Below are 19,650 nucleotides of genomic sequence, written 5' to 3'. Positions count from 1 at the left end.
GGGTTTCCAAGGAGCAGCTGGTGAGCTTGAACCACTGACCTTGCAGTTCAAATGACTTTGCAGTCTGACGCATTAGCCCACAGCGCCACACCAGGACAATCCACAATAGAAACCTTAAAAAAAAAAAATTAATCAAGGACTCAGAAATTCCACTCCTACGTACATATACCCAAGAGAAATGAAAACACATGCCCACACAAACACTTGTACACAGATGATTTTAGCAGCATTTTTTATTTACTTATAATAAATTATTTTCAGACTTTAGGCAAGTAGGCAGATGCACTACATGGACCCTCTACAACTAACATCTGAGAGAAAAAATCGACAAAAAAAAAAGTAAATGACAGCCATGGTAAATAATATTGTATATACAATCCTGCAACAACAGGAATAACAAATAATAATGTAATAGCAATTACATAGGTAGTTATTTAAGATGAATAGGCATGGGAAGGCATAGGATGGGCATACCCACATGCATATGTAGGGTTGACCATGAAAATCCCTACATGTATATTTATACATATTGCAAATACACTCATGTATATAGTGTACTTCCTCAGGGAACACACAAGGGACAGTTATAAAATCCTCTTAGTCATAACAAACACCTTTTAGGACAGAGATAGTGGGCTTGAGGGCTAGGGACCATAATCTCTGGGGACATCTAAGTTAATTGACATAACATAAAATCAATAAGGACAAGCTTCTACATCTTACTTTGGCAAGTAGCAACTGGAGTTTTAAAAACATTTCCATATCTATCTAAGATACAACTATTGGTGTCTTTCTGTCCAGAGCAAGGAAGAGTGAAGAAACAGTGCAAAGGATAAACAGCCACAACCTCCACTAACCTGAGACCAGAAGAACCAGATGGTACCTGGCTTTCCCCACTGACTACTCTGAGATCACAATAGAAGGTACTAGATAGATGGGAGAGAAAGGTAGTACACAGTTAAAATTAATTTTAAAAGGCCAGGTCTGATAGAGATTGGTGGAACCCCAATAAGACTATATCCTTAGACACCCTTCTAACTTAGTATTGAAGTCACTCCTGGAGGTCACCTTTCAAACACATAAAAGACAGGTTTATAAAGTGAATAGTAATGCCCAGGAGGAACATGTCCTTCAGAACAATCAAGTTTATGAGACCAAAAAGGCAGCATTTGCCTCACAGCAAAGTTAAGGCAGGAAGGTGCTGGAGAACCGGGTGAATGGCAAGGAAAACCTAAGGTGGAAATAGGAAGAATACTTACACATTTTGAAGGTGTCCTGGAACGATATGTGTATAAATTGCTGAATGGGAAGCTTATTTGCTCTGCAAGCTTTCACCTAAACCACAGTATTAAAGCAAAGAGATTTTACTGACTTAATAATGAACTGATAGATCATTATAGAAATTCCAGAGGAAAACTTAGTTTTGTTTGAATAAAGATAAGTTCAACTTTTAGCACAAACAATTTAAAATATCAGCAGAATGATCCCAGTTGAAGCCAAAGACATGTGGCACGGTTACTGAGTTATCCAACAGAGATGATAGTTACAGTTACAGCTGTGGAAATAAATGGCCAAGTTTAGCCTGAAGTGGTTTGAAAATCAAAGACAGGTCTTTTCTGATTGTGGTTTTGGGCTGTTTTTTTCATATATATATATATTGTTGTTATGTGCTGAGTCAGTTCCGACTCATAGCGACCCTGTACAGGGTTTCCGAGGCTGTAAATCTTTACAGGAGCAGAACGCCTCATCTTTCTCCCATGGAGCAGCTGGTAGTTTCAAACTGCTGACCTTAAGGTTCGCAGCCCAATTCGTAACCACTACGCTACCAGAGATCTATATATATATATATATATATTATGCACTGTGGAGTTGGTTCTGACTCATGTTGTTGTTGTTAAGTGCCATTGAATTGGTCCCGACCCAATAGCGACCCTGTACAGAGTTTCTGAGGCTGTAAATCTTTACGGGAGCAGAAAGGCTTATCTTTCTCCTGCAGAACAACTGGTAGTTTCAAAATTTTGACCTTGAGGTTAGCAGCCCGATTCTTAACCACTACACTACCAGAGTGCTCAAGGTCACAGTTGCTGTGAGTCAGAACCAACGACACTTTACAACAACAATATATATGTGTGTGGCTGTTTATCCTTTGGACTGATTCATACACACACACACACACACACATACACATAAACATATGTATATACACACACAACATTAAAATGTTCATTTTAACCACTTATAAGTGTATAATTCAGGGGAACTATATTCATGAGTCCTGGGGTGGCACTCTAGGATAAGCAGTGGACTACTAGCCACAGGGTCAGCAGTTCAAACCCACCAGTCACTCCTTGGAAACTATACAGAGTCCCTAAAAGTCGGAACTGACTTGACAGCACTTAACAATTATACTCAGTGTTATGTAGCCATCACCATTACCTGTCATCAAAACCCCAAACAGAATGTTTGTACCCATTAAACAATGACTTCACCTTCTCCCAGCCCAGTACCTGGTAATCTCTATGCCATTTTTTGTCTCTGTTAGATTTCCTATTCTACATAGTTCAAGTCAGTGGAAGCATCCAACATTTGTCCTTTTGTGTCCAGTTTATTTCACTTAGTGTAATGCTTATATTTCATCCATGTTGTTGCATATATCAGAACTTCATTCATTTTTTTAAAGTTTCTGGTCTTAAAAAAATTGTTTTTCTTATTTTTAAACTTTTTGTTGAAAATTGGTTGAAGGTGTACAGAGCAGATAAGTTTACCATTCAATGATTTATACACTTTTTGTTTCATGCCATTGATTGCAATCTCCACAATGTAACATCACTTATCCACTTCCTCCCTGTGTTTCCTGTTTCCATTCCTCCTTCTTTCCTAACTATTTGAACTTTGTCCTGGGATAAATGTTGCCCTTTATATCTCAAATGGTTGATTATTCCAAGGTGTGTTTACCTCACTGCTCTTACCATTCTCATTATAGAACTGTCTGTTGTTTGACTGAAAATTGAGCCCATTTCCAGACCTGAAGGATAAGTGCCACAGTCTTGGGGGTTCCACCAGTCTCTATCCGACCAGTAAGCCTAGTCTTTTTAAGTGATTTTAAGTTTTGCTTTATATTTTTCTCCCACTGTTTCCAGGACCTTTTAATGTGATTCCTTTTTAGAGCAATTGCTAGTGGTACCTGGGTACCATCTTATTCTTCTGATCTCAGGGTCATGGAGACTGATGTCCACATAGCCCATTACTCCACTGGACTAATTTTTTCCATTCATCTTCAATTCTTTCCTTGTTGTTTAGTGCTGTCGAGTCAGTTCTGACTCATAGAGACCCTGTATAGGTGTTCTAAGGAGCAGCTGGTGAGTTTGAACTGCCAAGCTTGTGGTTCAAACGGACCTTACAGTCTAGTGCACTAATCCGCAGTACCACACCAGCACTCTTTTCGTTAGGGAGAGACAATACTTGCACCTCAGATGGCCGCTCATGAACCTTTAATACCCCAGTCACTACTCACCAAAGTAGGATGTAGAACATCATCTTTGTGAACTATGTTATGCCAGCTGACCTTGATGTCCCCCAAGACCATGATTCTGAACCCCTAGGACTTAATTTACTTTTAATGGCTAAATTATATTCCATCGTATGTATTACATGCATGTATGTTTTACATACACTGTTGATGGACGGACATTTAGGTTGTTTTCATCTGTTGGCCATGGTGAGCAATGTTGTCATGAACACTGTTATAGAAGTATTAGTCTGAGTCCCTGTTTTCACGTCTCCTGGATATATGCATACCTAGGGGTAGAATTGCTAGGTCATTGGTAACTCTGTTTGACTTTCTGAGGAACTGCCAACCTCTTTTCCACAAAGGCTGTGCCATTCAATATTCCCACCAGCAATGGAGAAGGATTCCAGTGTCTCCAGATTTTCACCAACACTTGTTAGTTTCTTTCTTTCTTAAAAAGTATTATTATCATAACCATTCTAGAAAGTGTGAAGTAGTATCTCACTGTTGTTTTGATTTGTGTTTCCCTAGTGACTAATGATGTTGAACATCTTTTCGTGTGCTTTTTAGGCATTTGTATACCTTCTTTGGAGAAATGTCTAGTCTACACCCTTGCCTATTTTAAAATTGGGTTGTCATTTTGTTGTTTTAGCTGAATTTTCTAAGTAGAATTCTATATTTATATGCAGAAGTAAAAGAGAGAGGTTTCAGAGTAAGTGAGTAGGGAGAACCCAACAACACTGACAGGAAGGTGGGGCTATGCTTCTCCCTTCTTTCTCTCTCTTCCCTGAGTTGGAAGACAGGGATTTTGTGGTACAGAGTGTTTGAGAGCACTTCATTCAGGAATCTTATGATTGAAGAAGGAAGAAAAAATTTCTAACACTCATTTTAAGAAAAGAATAGAGGGTAAAAATGAAAAATGAGTTATCTGTGGAGTGTGGGTATGAAGTGACCTAGAAAACCATCTCCTCAGTGTTTTCAGTAGCACTGAGAGGAGCAGGGAGTGACTAGTGGCATTTACCCAAGTTGTATGGTGGGTAGGCCAGGCCAAGAAGGATTCTAGCTGAACATCTGGCTTTGAGCAGGGAGCCAGGTTGGATGAGGAAACAAATGCAATTAATGTTGGGGGTGTGGTGTAGAAAAAAATACAAGGCTGATGGATTCAAGGTCATAATGAGAAAGAATTTAACATAATTCAATAATCATTTATTTCAGTTAGGTGATAGGAGTAAAAAGATGAATGAATGCTGATCTCTTCCCTTGACAATGAAGAATACAATTGATTAGTTGAGGAACTGCATGAGTATTTTTTTCTTTAGTCCTTTTAGAAACCCTGTCAATAGACACTATTTTTATCCTCATTTCATAGGTAAGGAAACAGTCTCAGAACTTGTGTAAAATCAGAGTTAAAACTAGGTTAGATTCTAGCTTTGCCTTCTGTCTTAATCTGAGTCCTCTAGAGGAATGAGACTAGTGAAATGTACATAAATATAAACATAGAGAAATTTACTTCAAGGGTGGTTATGTGCCGTGTGGGGAGTAGCAAGTCCCAAACCTGTGAGTCAGTACACAGCCTGAAAACCATTGCAGGTTCACATGGTTGCAGGAGATAACAAACCCAAAATCTGCAGGTCAGGCAGCAGGCTGGAGGACTCTGCCAGCTCCCAGGGTTATTGTTGTTATTGTTATTCTTCGATTGTGGAGGCTGGTAAATCCAAAATCTATAGGTGAAGTGGCAGATCAGCAACTTCTACAGGCTCACATCTCATTAATCAGAGGCCAGATGACAAGAAGATTGAAGGGTCAAGAGTGAGCTGTGTCAAAACATCTTTCTTTATGCTAGAGTTAGGCAACATCCCCAAGGAAACTCCCCTTTCAGTTGATTGGCTGCTCACATCAGAAAACAAATGATAGATGTTCTGCCAGACCACTGAGAATCATGGACTAACGTAGTTGATACGTAACATTTAACCATCACATTTTCATTTATAAAGCTATTTCTTCATCACTACATTATGCCATTTCTCTTTTAAAAATGCCTACAATCCAGTAAGAGTGACAAAAATGTAAATGAATATAAAAACACTAATAAATGAAATTGTTTATTTTGACCATTTTTGACTTAAAGAAATGGTTTAACAATTATTATTTTTTACAAGATACAGAGGTATCATCACTGAGGAAGGAATAGGACTAACTCTGGAGTTATCAAAAATATCTTCATGAGAGAATAGCATCTTCAAATTCACAGAAACATGCAGGCATACAGCAAGTTAAACAAGTTTAGTGTGGCTAGAACTTAAGGTGTGAGTAGGAGAGCAATGGGAGATGAAGCTGGAAAGATCTTCGGGGGCAGGGTCAAAGGCATAGTCAAGGGGATATAAGAAAGTTGCAATCAGAGAAGGGATTTTGCTAATTGAAAGTTTTAGAGGTAGGACGGTTCTAAGTGATGGTGATTCAAGTATTGTGGAGCTGAATGACATTGGAGTTAAGGAAGTTATGAAACTGCCAGATTAGAATGGTTAAAAGCCATTGAAAGCCCTCAGAATGTTGGTTGTTGTTGTTGTTGTTGTTAAGTGCCGTGGAGTCAGTTTCAACCCATAGCAACCCTGAACAGGTTTTCCAAGGCTGTAAATCTTTACAGGAGCAGATCACCTCATCTTTCTCCCACGGAGCAGCTGGTAGTTTCGAACTGCTGACCTTGCGGTTTGCAGCCCGATTCATAACCACTACACTACCAGAGCTCCAGAATGTTGGTTAAGGTACTGAATTCTCTGAGAAAGGTAGGTGAGTGCCCAGGAAGCTAGAAAGGATAGTATGGGTATACTGTTAACCACATTTGGGTCATGTGGGCATTTGAGTTTGTCAAACCCTCTTTGTTAAAGCTGTTTTCAAAACATACCCATATTAATTTAGAATTATATACTTTCCCAAATAGCACTCACTTGATTCTTTTATAAATAGAAACATTTGCCTTAAAACATCCACTTGTCTTAGGGTGTATAATAAAAAAACATACTTTTAATTTTTACTTGGAGACTTATTATACCTTTTCCTAAATTTGTTGTAGCTGTGGTTAGCTGTCATTGAATTGATTCTAGCTCATGTCAACCCTAAGTGACATAGTAGAACTGTCGCATACGGTTTTCTAGACTGTAATCTTTACAGAAAGGAGCTGTGGTAGCGTAGTGGTTACGAATCGGGCTGCGAACCTTAAGGTCAGCAGTTCAAAACTACCAGCTGCTCCGTGGGAGAAAGATGAGGCTTTCTGCTCCCGTAAAGATTTACAGCCTCGGAAACCCCGTACAGGGTCGCTATGGGTCGGAACTGACTTGACAGCACTTAACAACAACAACAAAAATCTTTACAGAAGCCAATTACCAGGCCTTTTCCCCGCAGAGTTGCTGGGTGGTTTCAAACCACCAACCTTTTGGTTAATAGCAGAGTGCTTAATCCTTCTCAATAATAATCTAGGAAAATAATAATAATAGTTCTCATTAATAGTCTAGGAAAAAGGGGTCCTTTTTCCTAGACTATTATTGTTGTTGTTAAGTGCCATTGAGTTGGTTCTGACTCACTGCAACATTTTATCGGGTTTCCAAGGAGCAGCTGGTGGGTTTGAACCACCGATATTGTAGTTAGCAGTTCAGTGCTTATCTCACAGAGCAGAAAGGCTAATTCAGCAGTAAAATTATCTTCCTTTGCTGTAACGTGTAGGGAAAGAATGAAGGCCCGCATACAGAGGGGGCAGAGTTAAACAATTGAATTTGGCAGAATGCACTGACTTCCTTTCATTTTTTGCAGATGGGATTCGTACAGGAAAGTACCGCTCACTCTTCCGCCCAGACCAACTCCTTAGTGGAAAGGAGGATGCTGCAAACAACTATGCCAGGGGCCACTGCTCTTTGGGGCCAGAGATCATCGACGTTGTGCTAGAGAGGATCCGAAAACTGGCAAGTAGCTCATCTTCCTTGCAGATGGGGCCAGGCCTGGATGCTTCTATCCCTGTAGCAGAACTCTATCCAAACATCACCAGCATTACCTACAACCACAGAGAGCCCTGGTGATGCAGTGGTTAAGAGCTCAGCTGCTAACCAAAACTCTAACCTTTGGAACCTATCTAGGAACCGTGAGGGAAAAGACATGATAATTTGCTTCTGTAAAAATTTTTGTTATTGCTAAGTACCATCCAGTTGGTTCCCACTCATAACGACCCTGTATAGCGTTTCCAAGGAGCAGCTGGTGAGCTAGAATTGGCGACTTTGTGGTTCAAGCTGACTTTGCAGTCCAGCGCATTAACCCACAGCATCACACCAGGACTCCTCCATAAAGATAACAGCCTAGAAAACCCCATGGATCAGGTTTCTTCTGTGACTTGAAGTCACTATGAGCCTCAATTGACTTGAGGGCACCTAATAACAACAACAACCACATCATTGCCACTCAACTCTATCACCTTGAAATAGCACAGTGAGTACGCAGAGATGCGGAAGTGCCCTAAAGTTAGCTTTGGTTACAGTTTGTTATGTTGGAAGAGTGACTCAACCATTTAGCCCCATCTGCCTTTCCTTCTGCTGATGAAGGGTTTATCTTGTTGCCAGTGGTATCTAAAGCACTCCAACATTTGCCGTTTAAAGACAGTAACCACTATTTGAATAATTACAGGTGGCATTCCTTACCTGGAGATTATTCTATTTAAAAATTTTTTTAAAAAGTTGCCATCAAGTCAGCCTCATATGTATCAGAGAAGAAGTGTGCTCCATGGGGTTTTCAATGGCTGTGACCTTTAGGATGTAGCTCGCCAGAACTTTCTCATTTATGCTATTTACTGACAGCTAATTATGGCTCTGTAGGATAAGCATTGGATTGTTAATCACAAGTTCGGTGCTTCAAACCCACCAGCCTATCCTTGGAAACCGACTTTACAGCATTTAACAACAACAGCAATTCTTTAAGGACTAATCGAATATTTTGCCAATTAAGTGTTTTGATGTTTGGCATGAAGTAGGTATACAATGCCTTTTATATTAGCGTGGTAGATTGGGTATGGTTTCTACTGTGAAGGAAAATAATTTTGCTTCAATGTTTTGCTAGTCATATTCTTTGTTATAAGGAGCTCTGGTAACGTAGTGTTTATGAATTGGGCTATTCAACTTAAGGTCTACCAGCTGTTCCGTGGAAGAAAGATGTAGCTTCCTGTTCTTGTAAAGATTTACAGCCTTGGAAACCCTATACAGGGTCATTATGAGTCAAAACCGACACCACCACCACCACCACCACCATTCTTTGTTATGGATAAAGGGCCTTGCTTTAGAACAGAGAGAGAAACTTGTGGAGGGTATTGAAAAGCAGTTGTATGTGCTTTGTTCCTAATGAAATTGTAAGACCCTTCTTCCACTCCAGAAGTACCTCACAAGTATATTTCAAAGTAGACTATTTGTTCCAGAGCTAATGGTAAATGAATCCCGTTAAAAAGTATATTTTCGGAGGATCGGGGTGAGATACTTATACTCTACCATTACCACCCTTTTTGGATTGATTTGCCTGCATTCCCATTTATCTTATCCAGGCAGAACAGTGCAGCGGACTTCAAGGATTTTTGATTTTCCGAAGTCTTGGAGGAGGAACTGGATCAGGATTTACATCTCTCTTAATGGAACGACTCTCGATAGAATATAACAGGAAGACTAAGCTGGAGTTCTCTGTCTACCCAGCCCCCAGAATCTCCACTGCTGTGGTAGAGCCTTACAACTCCATCCTCACCACCCACTCCACCATCGAGCACTCAGACTGTGCCTTCATGGTGGACAATGAGGCCATTTATGACATATGCCATCGTAAGCTTGGTGTGGAATGCCCTTCTTATGCCAATATTAATAGGCTGATAGGTCAGGTGGTGTCTTCCATTACCGCTTCCCTCCGGTTTAAAGGGTCCTTGAATGTGGACCTAATTGAATTCCAGACCAACCTAGTACCATATCCGAGAATACATTTCCCCATAGCAACCTATGCCCCCATCATCTCTGCTGACAAAGCTTACCATGAGCACTTCTCCGTGCCAGACATCACTGCTGCTTGCTTTGAGTTCTCCAACCAGCTGGTCAAGTGTGACCCTCGACTTGGGAAGTACATGGCCTGCTGCCTGCTGTACAGAGGGGATGTGGTCCCTAAGGATGTAAATGCTGCAATTGCAACCATGAAGTCTAGGAAATCTGTTCAGTTTGTAGATTGGTGTCCAACTGGCTTCAAGGTGGGCATCAATGATCAGCCACCCACCATGGTGCCAGGAGGGGACCTGGCCAAAGTTCAGCGGGCTGTCTGCATGCTGAGCAACACCACAGCGATTGCAGAGGCCTGGGCCCGCCTGGACCACAAGTTTGACCTCATGTATGCCAAGAGGGCTTTTGTGCATTGGTACATTAAAGAAGGCATGGATGAAGGGGAGTTCAGAGAGGCTAGGGAAGATTTGGCAGCCCTGGAGAGGGATTATGAGGAAGTGGGGCAAAGTTTTTGATGCAACTTTGATGGATGGGAATAAACACTAAGTTTAAAATGTCATGCTTTCTTACTAAACCGTTATACACTAACTAGAGTTCCTTTATTTAGCAGAAAAACAGGAATCCAGTCAGGTAAGATGCTAACTTCTGCACTAATTTGAATTGGTTAATATTAATAATAAGCACTTTTTCCCTTGTCTATTGGGATAATTCAACAATGTTACTTGTGCTTTTTAAGGTTTAGGGTCCTTTGAATTACTGAATCACTTCTGTTTTTGTTGTGTGTGTATATAATGTCATAATTGAAACTTGACTTGATTCTGTGCTTCTTAAATCGAGACTACAAAACTCTAAAATTTAGGCTTTCCTTTTCCTGTGTTTGAGGTGGAAAACAGCACAGTTTTATTATTGTTGTTTTCCCCATATTGATCTTTTGTACATTTATTAAAGAATGAATATTTTCAGTATGGGTCTTTTCCTTCCCTTAAAAGTTGATCTGAAGGTCTTAGTTCGCTTTTTCATACAAACGAATCACTCTTGGTTCTTTCTAAGATTTGAGTCTATGAAAGATGAGGCTTTCTACTCCCGTAAAGATTTACAGCCTCGGAAACCCTGTACGGGGTCGCTATGGGTCGGAACCGACTCGAAGGCACTTAACAACAACAACAACAACATCTTGCAGATCAGAAGGAAAAAGTGCTGCCTTTCAGCTCCATGGTCCCTGAGGAGATGCTTCATAGCATATTATTACTATTAAGAAGTCAGCTGCCAGTCTTAACCTTGTCCCTTTGAAGTTTGAGTCTTTAGAATCTGTGACTTGATAGCTTACGTCAGTTTTGGAAAATTCTAGTTCCAGAGAGATATGAGAAGTGTAATTAGGATATAATGATATTTTTTCTCTCATATTATTTTCTGTCTCATGCTTCTTCTCAGATTTTACATTAATGAGTAGAGGATCAAGAGAGTTTCATAAGTAGAGGTTTATATAGGATATATGGTGAAGAACATACTTTTTTCTCTAATATTTATTTTGTTGAGAATATACACAGCAAAACATATGCCAATTGAACAGTTTCTATATGTACTGTTTGGAGTCTTGGTGTGGTATCTGTTAGCCATAAGGTTGGTAGTTCAAACCCACCAGTTACTCCTCAGAAACCCTATATAGGGTTGCTGTGAGTTGGAACCTATTTGACAGCACTTAACAACAACAATATGTACTAAAAGTATATGTACAATTTAGTAGCATTGATTACATTCTTTGAGTTCAACCATTCTCATCCTCTGGTGCTGAGTGACAAAGATCATTATTTTATAAAAGCAGGTAAGTAGAGGAAATGGCAGTGGTTTCTAGCAAACATTTTATCATCAAAACTACATGTTGAAATGCAAACAGAAAACACAGAGAGGAAGTAGGATAAGTGATGTTTCCTTTGGGGATTGCAGTTAATGAGATGAAACAGAATGTGTATAAATTGTTGAATAGAAAACTGATCTGAAAGCCTTATCTTTCTCCCATGGAGTGTATGGTGGGTTTGAACTGCCGATCTTGTTGTTTGTAGTCCAATGCTTATCCTATGGAGCCTCTGTGCTTCCCCTCTTCTATATGTTGTTGTTAGGTGCCATTGAGTTGGTACCAGCTTATAGCAACCCTATGTAAACAGATCGTACAAGAATTGATGCCTTTGAGTTGTGGTGTTGGAGGAGAATACTGAAAGTGCCATGGACTGCCAAAAGAACCAATAGATCTGTTTTGGAAGAAGTGCAACCAGAGTGCTCCTTGGAGGCCAAGATGGCTAGACTTCGTCTCTCCTACTTTGGACACATTGTCCGGAGAGAACAGTCGCTGGAGAAGGATGTCATGCTGGGGAAGGTGGAGGGTCAGAGAAAAAGAGGAAGACCCCCAACGAGATGGATCAGCCAGGTGGCATCATTGATGGTGTCAAGTGTGGCCGCGGTAGTGAGGTTGGCCCAGGATCGGACATTGTTTCGTTCTGCTGTGCATGGGGTCACTATGAGTCGGTTCCAACTCGATGGCACCTGACAACAACAACAACATGTAAACAGAATGTAACACAGCTAGTCCTGCACCAATCTCACAATCGTTGCTGCATTGGAGCCCATTATTGCTGCCATTGTGCCAATCTATCTCGTTGGGGTTCTTCCCCTTTTACACTGACCCTCCACTTTACCAAGCATGAAGTCCTTCTTCAGTTGCTGGTCTCCCCTGATAATATGTCCAAAGTATGAGAGACAAAGTCTGGCCATCCTGGCTCTTAAAGAGCATTTTGGCTGTACTACTTCTTTTTTTTTAAAGATAATTCTGAATTCAGCAATCCATAATTTTAATTTATTCAAATAGGGTTAAGACTATATATAGTTTTAAAAATGTCAATACACTTAGAATTATAGATCATTTCAGGCTTTAAAAATGTAGAAATAAGTAATTGTCAACTTGGCTATTCTGGAAGGTACATGCTCTAAACAATTTCTAGATGGAATAACAACTTCAGGTCCTTCCTTTTATGTTATAAAATAACAGAAAATTAAACAAATGGCTTAGATTTTAGGACTGCGATTACTAAAATCTGTTTTATCATCTAAAATTTGTATCTGATCTATATAGCTAAATTTAATGATATGCTGACTCATGGTCTGTCTTCTCTTTAAAAGGTTTCAAAACCTGCCATTACAAAGTTACAGTTATAGAGATCACAATTGTTGTTAGGTGCCATCAAGTCGGTTCAGACTCATAGTAATCCTATGCACAACAGACGGAAACATTGGGCACCATCCTAAAATTGTTACACCTGAGCCCATTGCTGCTGCCACTGTGCTAATCCTTCTTGTTGGGGGTCTTCCTCTGTTTTGCTGACCCTCTGCTTTACCTAGCATGATGTCCCACTCCAGAGACTGGTACCTTCTGATAGTAAGTCTGAACTATGAGGAATGAAGTCTGGCTTCTAAGGAATATTCTGGATGTACTTCTCTCAACACATATTCTTGCTGTATTTCTCTCAACACAGATTTGTTTGTTCTTCTGACAGTCCACAATACCTTTAATATTTTCCTCCAACACCGTAACTCAAATGCATAAATTTTTCTATGGTCTTCCTTATTCATTGTCCAATTTTCACATGCATATGAGGCTATTAAAAATACCATGGCTTGGGTCAGGTGCGCCCTAGTCTTCAAATGGACATCTTGAGGGCTTGTGCAGCAGATTTTGCCTCATGCAATACATCGTTTGATTTCCTGACTGCTGGTTCCATGAGAGTTGATGGTTGATCTAAGAATATGAAGTCTTTTAACAACTTTGGTACTTTCTCCATTTATCCTTATTCATTGGTCCAGTGGTGAGGATCTTGTTTTCTATATTGTTGTTGTTAGGTGCCATCAAGTTGGTACCAACTCATAGTGACCCTACATACAACAGAACGAAACACTGCCCAGTCCTGGGCCAGCCTCACAATTGTGGCTACGCATTGCCTCTGACCCATAGGGTCCTGTATAGGGTTTCTGAGGAGCAACTGGTGAGCTTGAATCAATGACCTTGTGGTTCAAACAAACTTGGTGGCTGTGTGCCATGGAGTCGGTTCTGACTTATAGCGACTCTGTACTAGTACTGCATTAATCCACAGTATTACACCAGGACTCCACTATACTACTAGAGTTTCTCATTAATTTAAGAATTGTTTATATGCATGTGTTATTTCTCTTTCCAGACACTGGAGGGCACTAGTGAAATGCTTAAATATCCAGGTTCTGGTTACTGTACGTTTCCAGTGTTTTCTAAATCATTTGTATGTGTTTACTTGCCCACTAGTTCTGGTGTGGTGACGTCAGATAGGCACTGGGCTACTAACCACAAGGTTAGTGGTTCAAGCCCATCAGGTGCTCCTTGGAAACCCTATACAGGGTCACTATGAGTAGAAATTGACTCAATGGCACTTATAACAACCTACCCACTCACCAATTAAAGTCATATAGAGGCTTTCTTTTGTTTTTTTAAAATAATAGTTAATATTTCATTATTTCTTAAGCTTCTACGTTCATCTTACAACTTTTATTATTTATAAGTTAAGTAAATTTAAACAATCACTTTAAAAAGAAATATGCATCGCTTTTTGGTTCCCTTCACGGACAAATTCTTAAATATTTCAGCTTGCACTTACAAATTGAATATATTCTATTTTGTTTTAAGGACTTTGTCTGGCAAGCTTTTCCAAGTACCCTAAATAATTATTTCAAAATCTAATAAAGTATCAGTCTGGTGATGAAGTTCTCCTGAGTGTTCCTGAAACTGTTAATAAACTAGTAAGAGTTTTACTTAAGATCACAGGAGTAGTTTATTTATTCAAATTATGTATTTTTAGATTGGAATTACAAGACTGAATATTAAATTATTAGGTTAAATATTATATCTTAATTGTCAAATGTGCACTGGCTTTTATCACAATATTGAAATTCTTGTTTTTTATATAATTCACTCATTCAGCTCTTATTTATTGAGTTTCTGTGTTGTATTAGGCGTCATTTTTGGCAACTGTGGATATAAAAGAGGACAAAACAAAATCCTTGGCTTCATGGAGTGCCTATTGTAGTGGGGAGGGAAGGCTCAGAAGATGGAATACACACATAAAATAACAATTATATTGCTTGTTGGAAGGTGATAGGGCTATAAGGAAAGAAATAGAGCTGGGTAAGAGAAAAGGAAGGAGAACTGGTAGCGTAGTGATTGCAAGTTGGGCTACTAACCCCGAGGTTAGTAGTTCAAAACTACCAGCTGTTCTGCAGGACAAAGATGGGGCTTTCTACTTCTGTAAAGATTTAAAGCCTTGGAAACCCTATGCAGTGTAGCTATGAGTTGGAACTGACTCTGTGGCACACCACCACCACCATCAAGAGAAAAGGAGTTTGCAGTTTTTAATAGGGAGATCAGCTGATGCCTCAGTTAATTGAGAAAGTGGCATTTGATCGTTTGATAAAGATTTTTCAAAACTGATGAAAGGAGAATGGATACCCGGAGACAGAAAAACAGCAAAGGATAGTTAGAAGAGGTGGCTATTGAGGAAGGAGGAAAACCAAATGGAGAAAAAGTGTATTGGGGAGGAGGTAGTGGTCCATTTGGTCCATTTGGTCAAGTATGATGAGGCTGAGATTTTACCTTTGAATCCAGCAACATGGGGTCATGAGCTTAACAAGAGCAGTTTCATTGGAAGGATGCAAATGATGCAGTAGAGAAGGTGAAGTAGTTGTGGGGGAAGGTGTTATCGATTGAATAAATGTCAACTTGTCTGGACCAGGATTTTCAGTAGTTTGGTAATTATGTCATTTGTGATCAGCCAATCAGTTATAAGGAGGTTAGGGTGACATGCAGTACTATTAGGGTAGGTCACAATTGTGATTTCACGTCAGGGGAGTCTCCTTGGAATATGGCCTGCTACATCTTTATCTTACAGGACAGAGAAGGAAGCAGAGGAAAGGATCTCAGTATCTGCTAGAACGGGATCGCTGGGGCTCCATACCATAAGTACTGGACTGCAAACCACAAAGCTAGTGGTTTGAGCCTACAAGTTGCTCTGAGGGAGACAGTTGAGGCTTTCTGCTCCAGCAAAGATTTAAAACCTTGAAGACTCTGTATAGCAGGAGTGGGGAACATCCAGCCACTGTGCCTTATGAGGCCCTGATAACCATTTGGTCTGGCTCTGCCAAGGCAACCACAGTTCTAGTCATCACACTGCTGTTGTTGTTAAGCGCTGTTGAGTGGATCCCAACACATAGTGACCTTATACAGAGTTTCCAAGGAGTAGCTGTTGGGTTTGAACTGCTGACCTTGTGGTTCACAGTAGGGGTGGGTTAATTATACATTTAACCAAATATTGTAATTGTTGTTATGTGCCATTGTGTCACTTCCTACTCATAGTGACCCTTATAGGGTTTCTGAGGAGTAGCTGGTGAACTTGAACTGCCGACTTTGAAGTTCAAGCTGAACTTGTAGTCCAGCACATTAACTCAGAGCACCACACCAAGACTTCTGATCAAATATAGCAGGTTAATTTTTAAGTTGATAATTTTGTACGGCATGTGAATGAATGATGTTATGCATTCTGGCAGTAAAAAGATTCCTCACCCTTGGAATACTGGTGTGGCACTTCAGGATAATGTGCTGGACTGCACGATCAGTTTGAGCTGCAAAATCAGCAGTTCAAACAGTCACTCCTCGGAAACCCTATACAGGGTTGTTATGGGGGCAGAACCGACTAGATGGCACTTAACAACAACAAATTGGGGAAGAATGGGCTTTTGTTTGATCAAGCCATCCATGTTTGATAAAGCCATCTTCTGCTCAGCAGCACTAGAGAACTAAAGAAGTTATTGGTCTTATTTTAGTTTTTTTAAAGGAACTTTAGCTGATTTAAATTTTTTTAAGGCACTTAAACCCACACAAATAAATTGATATACTGTGTTGAGAATTTTCTCTCACACTAAGTAATTTCATCTCCCCAAAAATACTTAAACATTTTTGTATTGTTTTCCTTATGAACTTTATATTCATTACATTTTTATTTTCTGTTTTCCATAGTGCAAATTCCCTTCCTGGCTATGAGGAACTGATGCTTTAGCATTTTTGCTGGCCCCACAAGTCTTAATAATGATTTTTGACAAGGAAAGATCACTATTTCACTTGCCATCACTCAACCCAGAATCTCTTTACTGATATCAATACAACATTATAATAAATGAATAAATAAATCTGCTTTAGAGGAACATCCTCATTGCTGCTGTTAGGTGTCATCAAGTTGATTCTGACTCATAGGAACCTCACGTGACGATGCAGAACTGCCTCAGAGAGTTTCTTAGGCTGTAATCTTTATTACAGGGAAGTTCTGGTGAGGCTCTGTGGGAAAATGAGCCGGATTGCAAGGCAGGTTTGAACTGCAAGGTTGGCAGTTCAAGCTCACCAGCTGCTCCTCAGAAACCCTATACGGGTCACTATGAGTTAGAACCTATTCTATAGCACTTAACAAAAATAACAACAATCTTTATGGGAACAGAACACCAGGTATTTTCTCTGTATAGCAGCTGGTGGGTTCAAACTGCTGATCTTTCAGTTCATTAGAAGTCTACCAAAAATAAATTATAATTATTTTTTATTTTATTTTTATCTTTTTAGAAAGTATATTTCCTATATAATCATATTTTCAATGAACTCAATTCTGTTAGTCTTTCCTCTTTGGGTGTTCTCTTCTAGAGAGTTTCTAACATGTCCGTATATTACATTTGTAGAGCATAGTATCAGATGTGGCTCTCTGGAAAAGTCCTAAGTGAAATCAAATAGATCTTATACACAGAGAATACACTGAAGACCTTCAAGTGTTGTCACATTCATCTGTTATTTCCTCTGCAAAATGCAATAATGCACAACTGACAAAAATCTGCGCAGTCCACTTCAGGTCTTTTATAATACCGGGCGTATGTGATCATTAGTAGAGAGTGACACCGTTGGCTTGGAGTCACAGACACTGAGTAATTAACAGGCTCACTAACCAGATAAGTAGCTTGTTCCTGCACATCTACCTTGCAGAGTAATTTGAATATGTGCTTCAGGAAAATGACAAACTATTACACATCAAGGACCATGATTAGTCCCAATGACATTGCTAAATTATGGTGTATTGTGGTGCTGTAGGATCAGCACCAGACTGCGAACCACAAGGTTGGTGGTTCAAACCCACCGGCTGCTCTTCGTAAACCCTATACAGGGTTGCTATGAGTCAGAGCTGACTTGACGGCACTTAACAACAACAATAGGAGCCTCCTGGAGTCCTGGTGTGGCACTGTAGGATAAACACTAGGCTGCTAACCATAGATTCACAAGCTGGGTGGTTCAAACCCACCAGCCACTCCTCAGAAACCCTATACAGGGACGCTATGAGTCAAAACTGACTTGACAGCACTTACCAACAGCAAAGCCGTTTGAACTGCAAGGTCTGTGGTTCAAGCTCACCAGCTGCTCCTTGGAAACCCTATACAGGGTTGCTATGGGTCGAATCAACTCGACAGCACTTGACAACAACAACAATTATTTAAGGAGTCCTGGTGTGGTGCTGTGGGTTAATGCAAGAGACTGCAAAGCCGTTTGAACTGCAAGGTTGGAGGTTCAAGCTCACCAGCTGCTCCTTGGAAACCCTATACAGGGTCGCCATGGGTCAGAACCGACTTGATGGCACGTAACAGCAACAATAACAACCAACAGCAAAGGAGTTGACTGCACCATCCATGATTACAATGCTTACTTACCAGTCCTTACTAACCTCATGTGTATCAGAATAAAACTGCTCCATAGGGAGTCTTGTGTGGCACTGTAGGATAAGCACAGAACTGGAATCACAGGGAAGACAGTTCAAACCCACCAGCTGCTCCTCCAAAACCCTTGTAAGTCAGAACCAGCTCAACGGCACTTAACATATAGTGTTCAATGGCTGACTTTTTTTGGGAAGTTGATCCTTAGGTCTTTCCTGCAAGGGGCCTCTGGTAGGCTTAAACTGTCAAACTTTCAGTTTTCAGCTGAATGTGTTAACTGTGCACCATGCAGGGACTCCTAACTTTGAAATATACTCATGAGAATTCAACGAAGTGATATTTATAAAGCACCTAGCAAGGTTTCAGGCATACCAGCATTCAGAGTATTTAAAGGATTTGCTCATAGACACATAAGTAGAAGAATCTGGACTCAGGGATTGGGTGTCAGGCCAGGATTTTTTGCAGTGTTTCAGGCTAGAAGCATGTGGTGGTGTTTCAGGCTGGAAACAAGAGTTGCATCTTGCTTTACTTAGGTTAGGTGATGCGTATTGTTTTTATTTCAATTGTCATTGGACATTTTTTTAAGTCTCAATTTTAACTTTTTCTAATAATGCTTGCCAGAAGCAGAAATACTAGGTTACAGGTAAAATGAATTCATAATTTTAACAAATCTCTTTAGGGTTTGTACTCCCATGAGTCAGCAATAGAAGAGGGTGATTATTTACCTCATGCATGGAAAATATTGTCACACTAACAGAGTTTTGTCAGTGGAATAGGTGAAAAATTGCGTCTCAGTGAAGTTTACATTTGTCTGCTTTCATTATGCATGAAGTTGAGCATCTTTTCATATATTTAACTGTTATTTGTATTTGTTTATCTGTGTATTTATTAATATTTTTGCTTATTTTTCTTTAAAAGATTTTAGTTGCAATTTTTATGTAGTTGCTCAATAAGTCATTTGTCTCTGTTATGAGTGGCAAACATGTTTCCCAATTTGTCTTTTGACTGCTTCTTGTGATGGCAGTGGTGATGTGTGTGTGTTTCTCACCTTGAAGACATTTTACTTATGTTTGTTTATTGATTTATTACCATGCATCAGTGACTGGGACCAGAGTCCCTCTTCTGGGAGTCTGGTCCTTAGACTTTGCCAGTAGGCAAAGCAGAGTTACTTCTGATGTCTATTTTTAGTGGAATTTTGCTTGTATTAAATGATAATAAACACACACACATATTTGTGTGTATGTTGTTGTTGTTGTTATGTGCCGTGGAGTCGGTTCCGACTCATAGTGACCCTGTACAGGGTTTCCGAGGCTGTAAATCTTTACGGGAGCAGAAAAC

At 39.9% G+C, this 19,650-nt stretch overlaps 1 protein-coding gene across 1 annotated transcript in view; it reads left to right on the top strand.

The window, feature by feature from the left end:
* The window catches only part of TUBAL3 (tubulin, alpha-like 3), a 36,968-nt gene extending 26,946 nt beyond the window's left edge, over positions 1-10,022 (top strand). The window contains exons 3-4 of the mRNA XM_006862788.1: positions 7,313-7,465; positions 9,082-10,022. Coding sequence (XP_006862850.1) covers positions 7,313-7,465; positions 9,082-10,022 — 1,094 coding nt within the window. The remainder of the gene's footprint in view (positions 1-7,312; positions 7,466-9,081) is intronic.
* Positions 10,023-19,650: the final 9,628 nt, after the last annotated feature.

Source organism: Chrysochloris asiatica, unplaced genomic scaffold (assembly GCF_000296735.1).
Source record: "Chrysochloris asiatica unplaced genomic scaffold, ChrAsi1.0 scaffold00050, whole genome shotgun sequence".
In the NCBI taxonomy this organism is placed as follows: Eukaryota; Metazoa; Chordata; class Mammalia; order Afrosoricida; family Chrysochloridae; genus Chrysochloris; species Chrysochloris asiatica.
The sequence above is the reverse complement of the archived record's forward strand: the minus strand, read 5'-3'. Positions and strand labels throughout refer to the sequence as shown.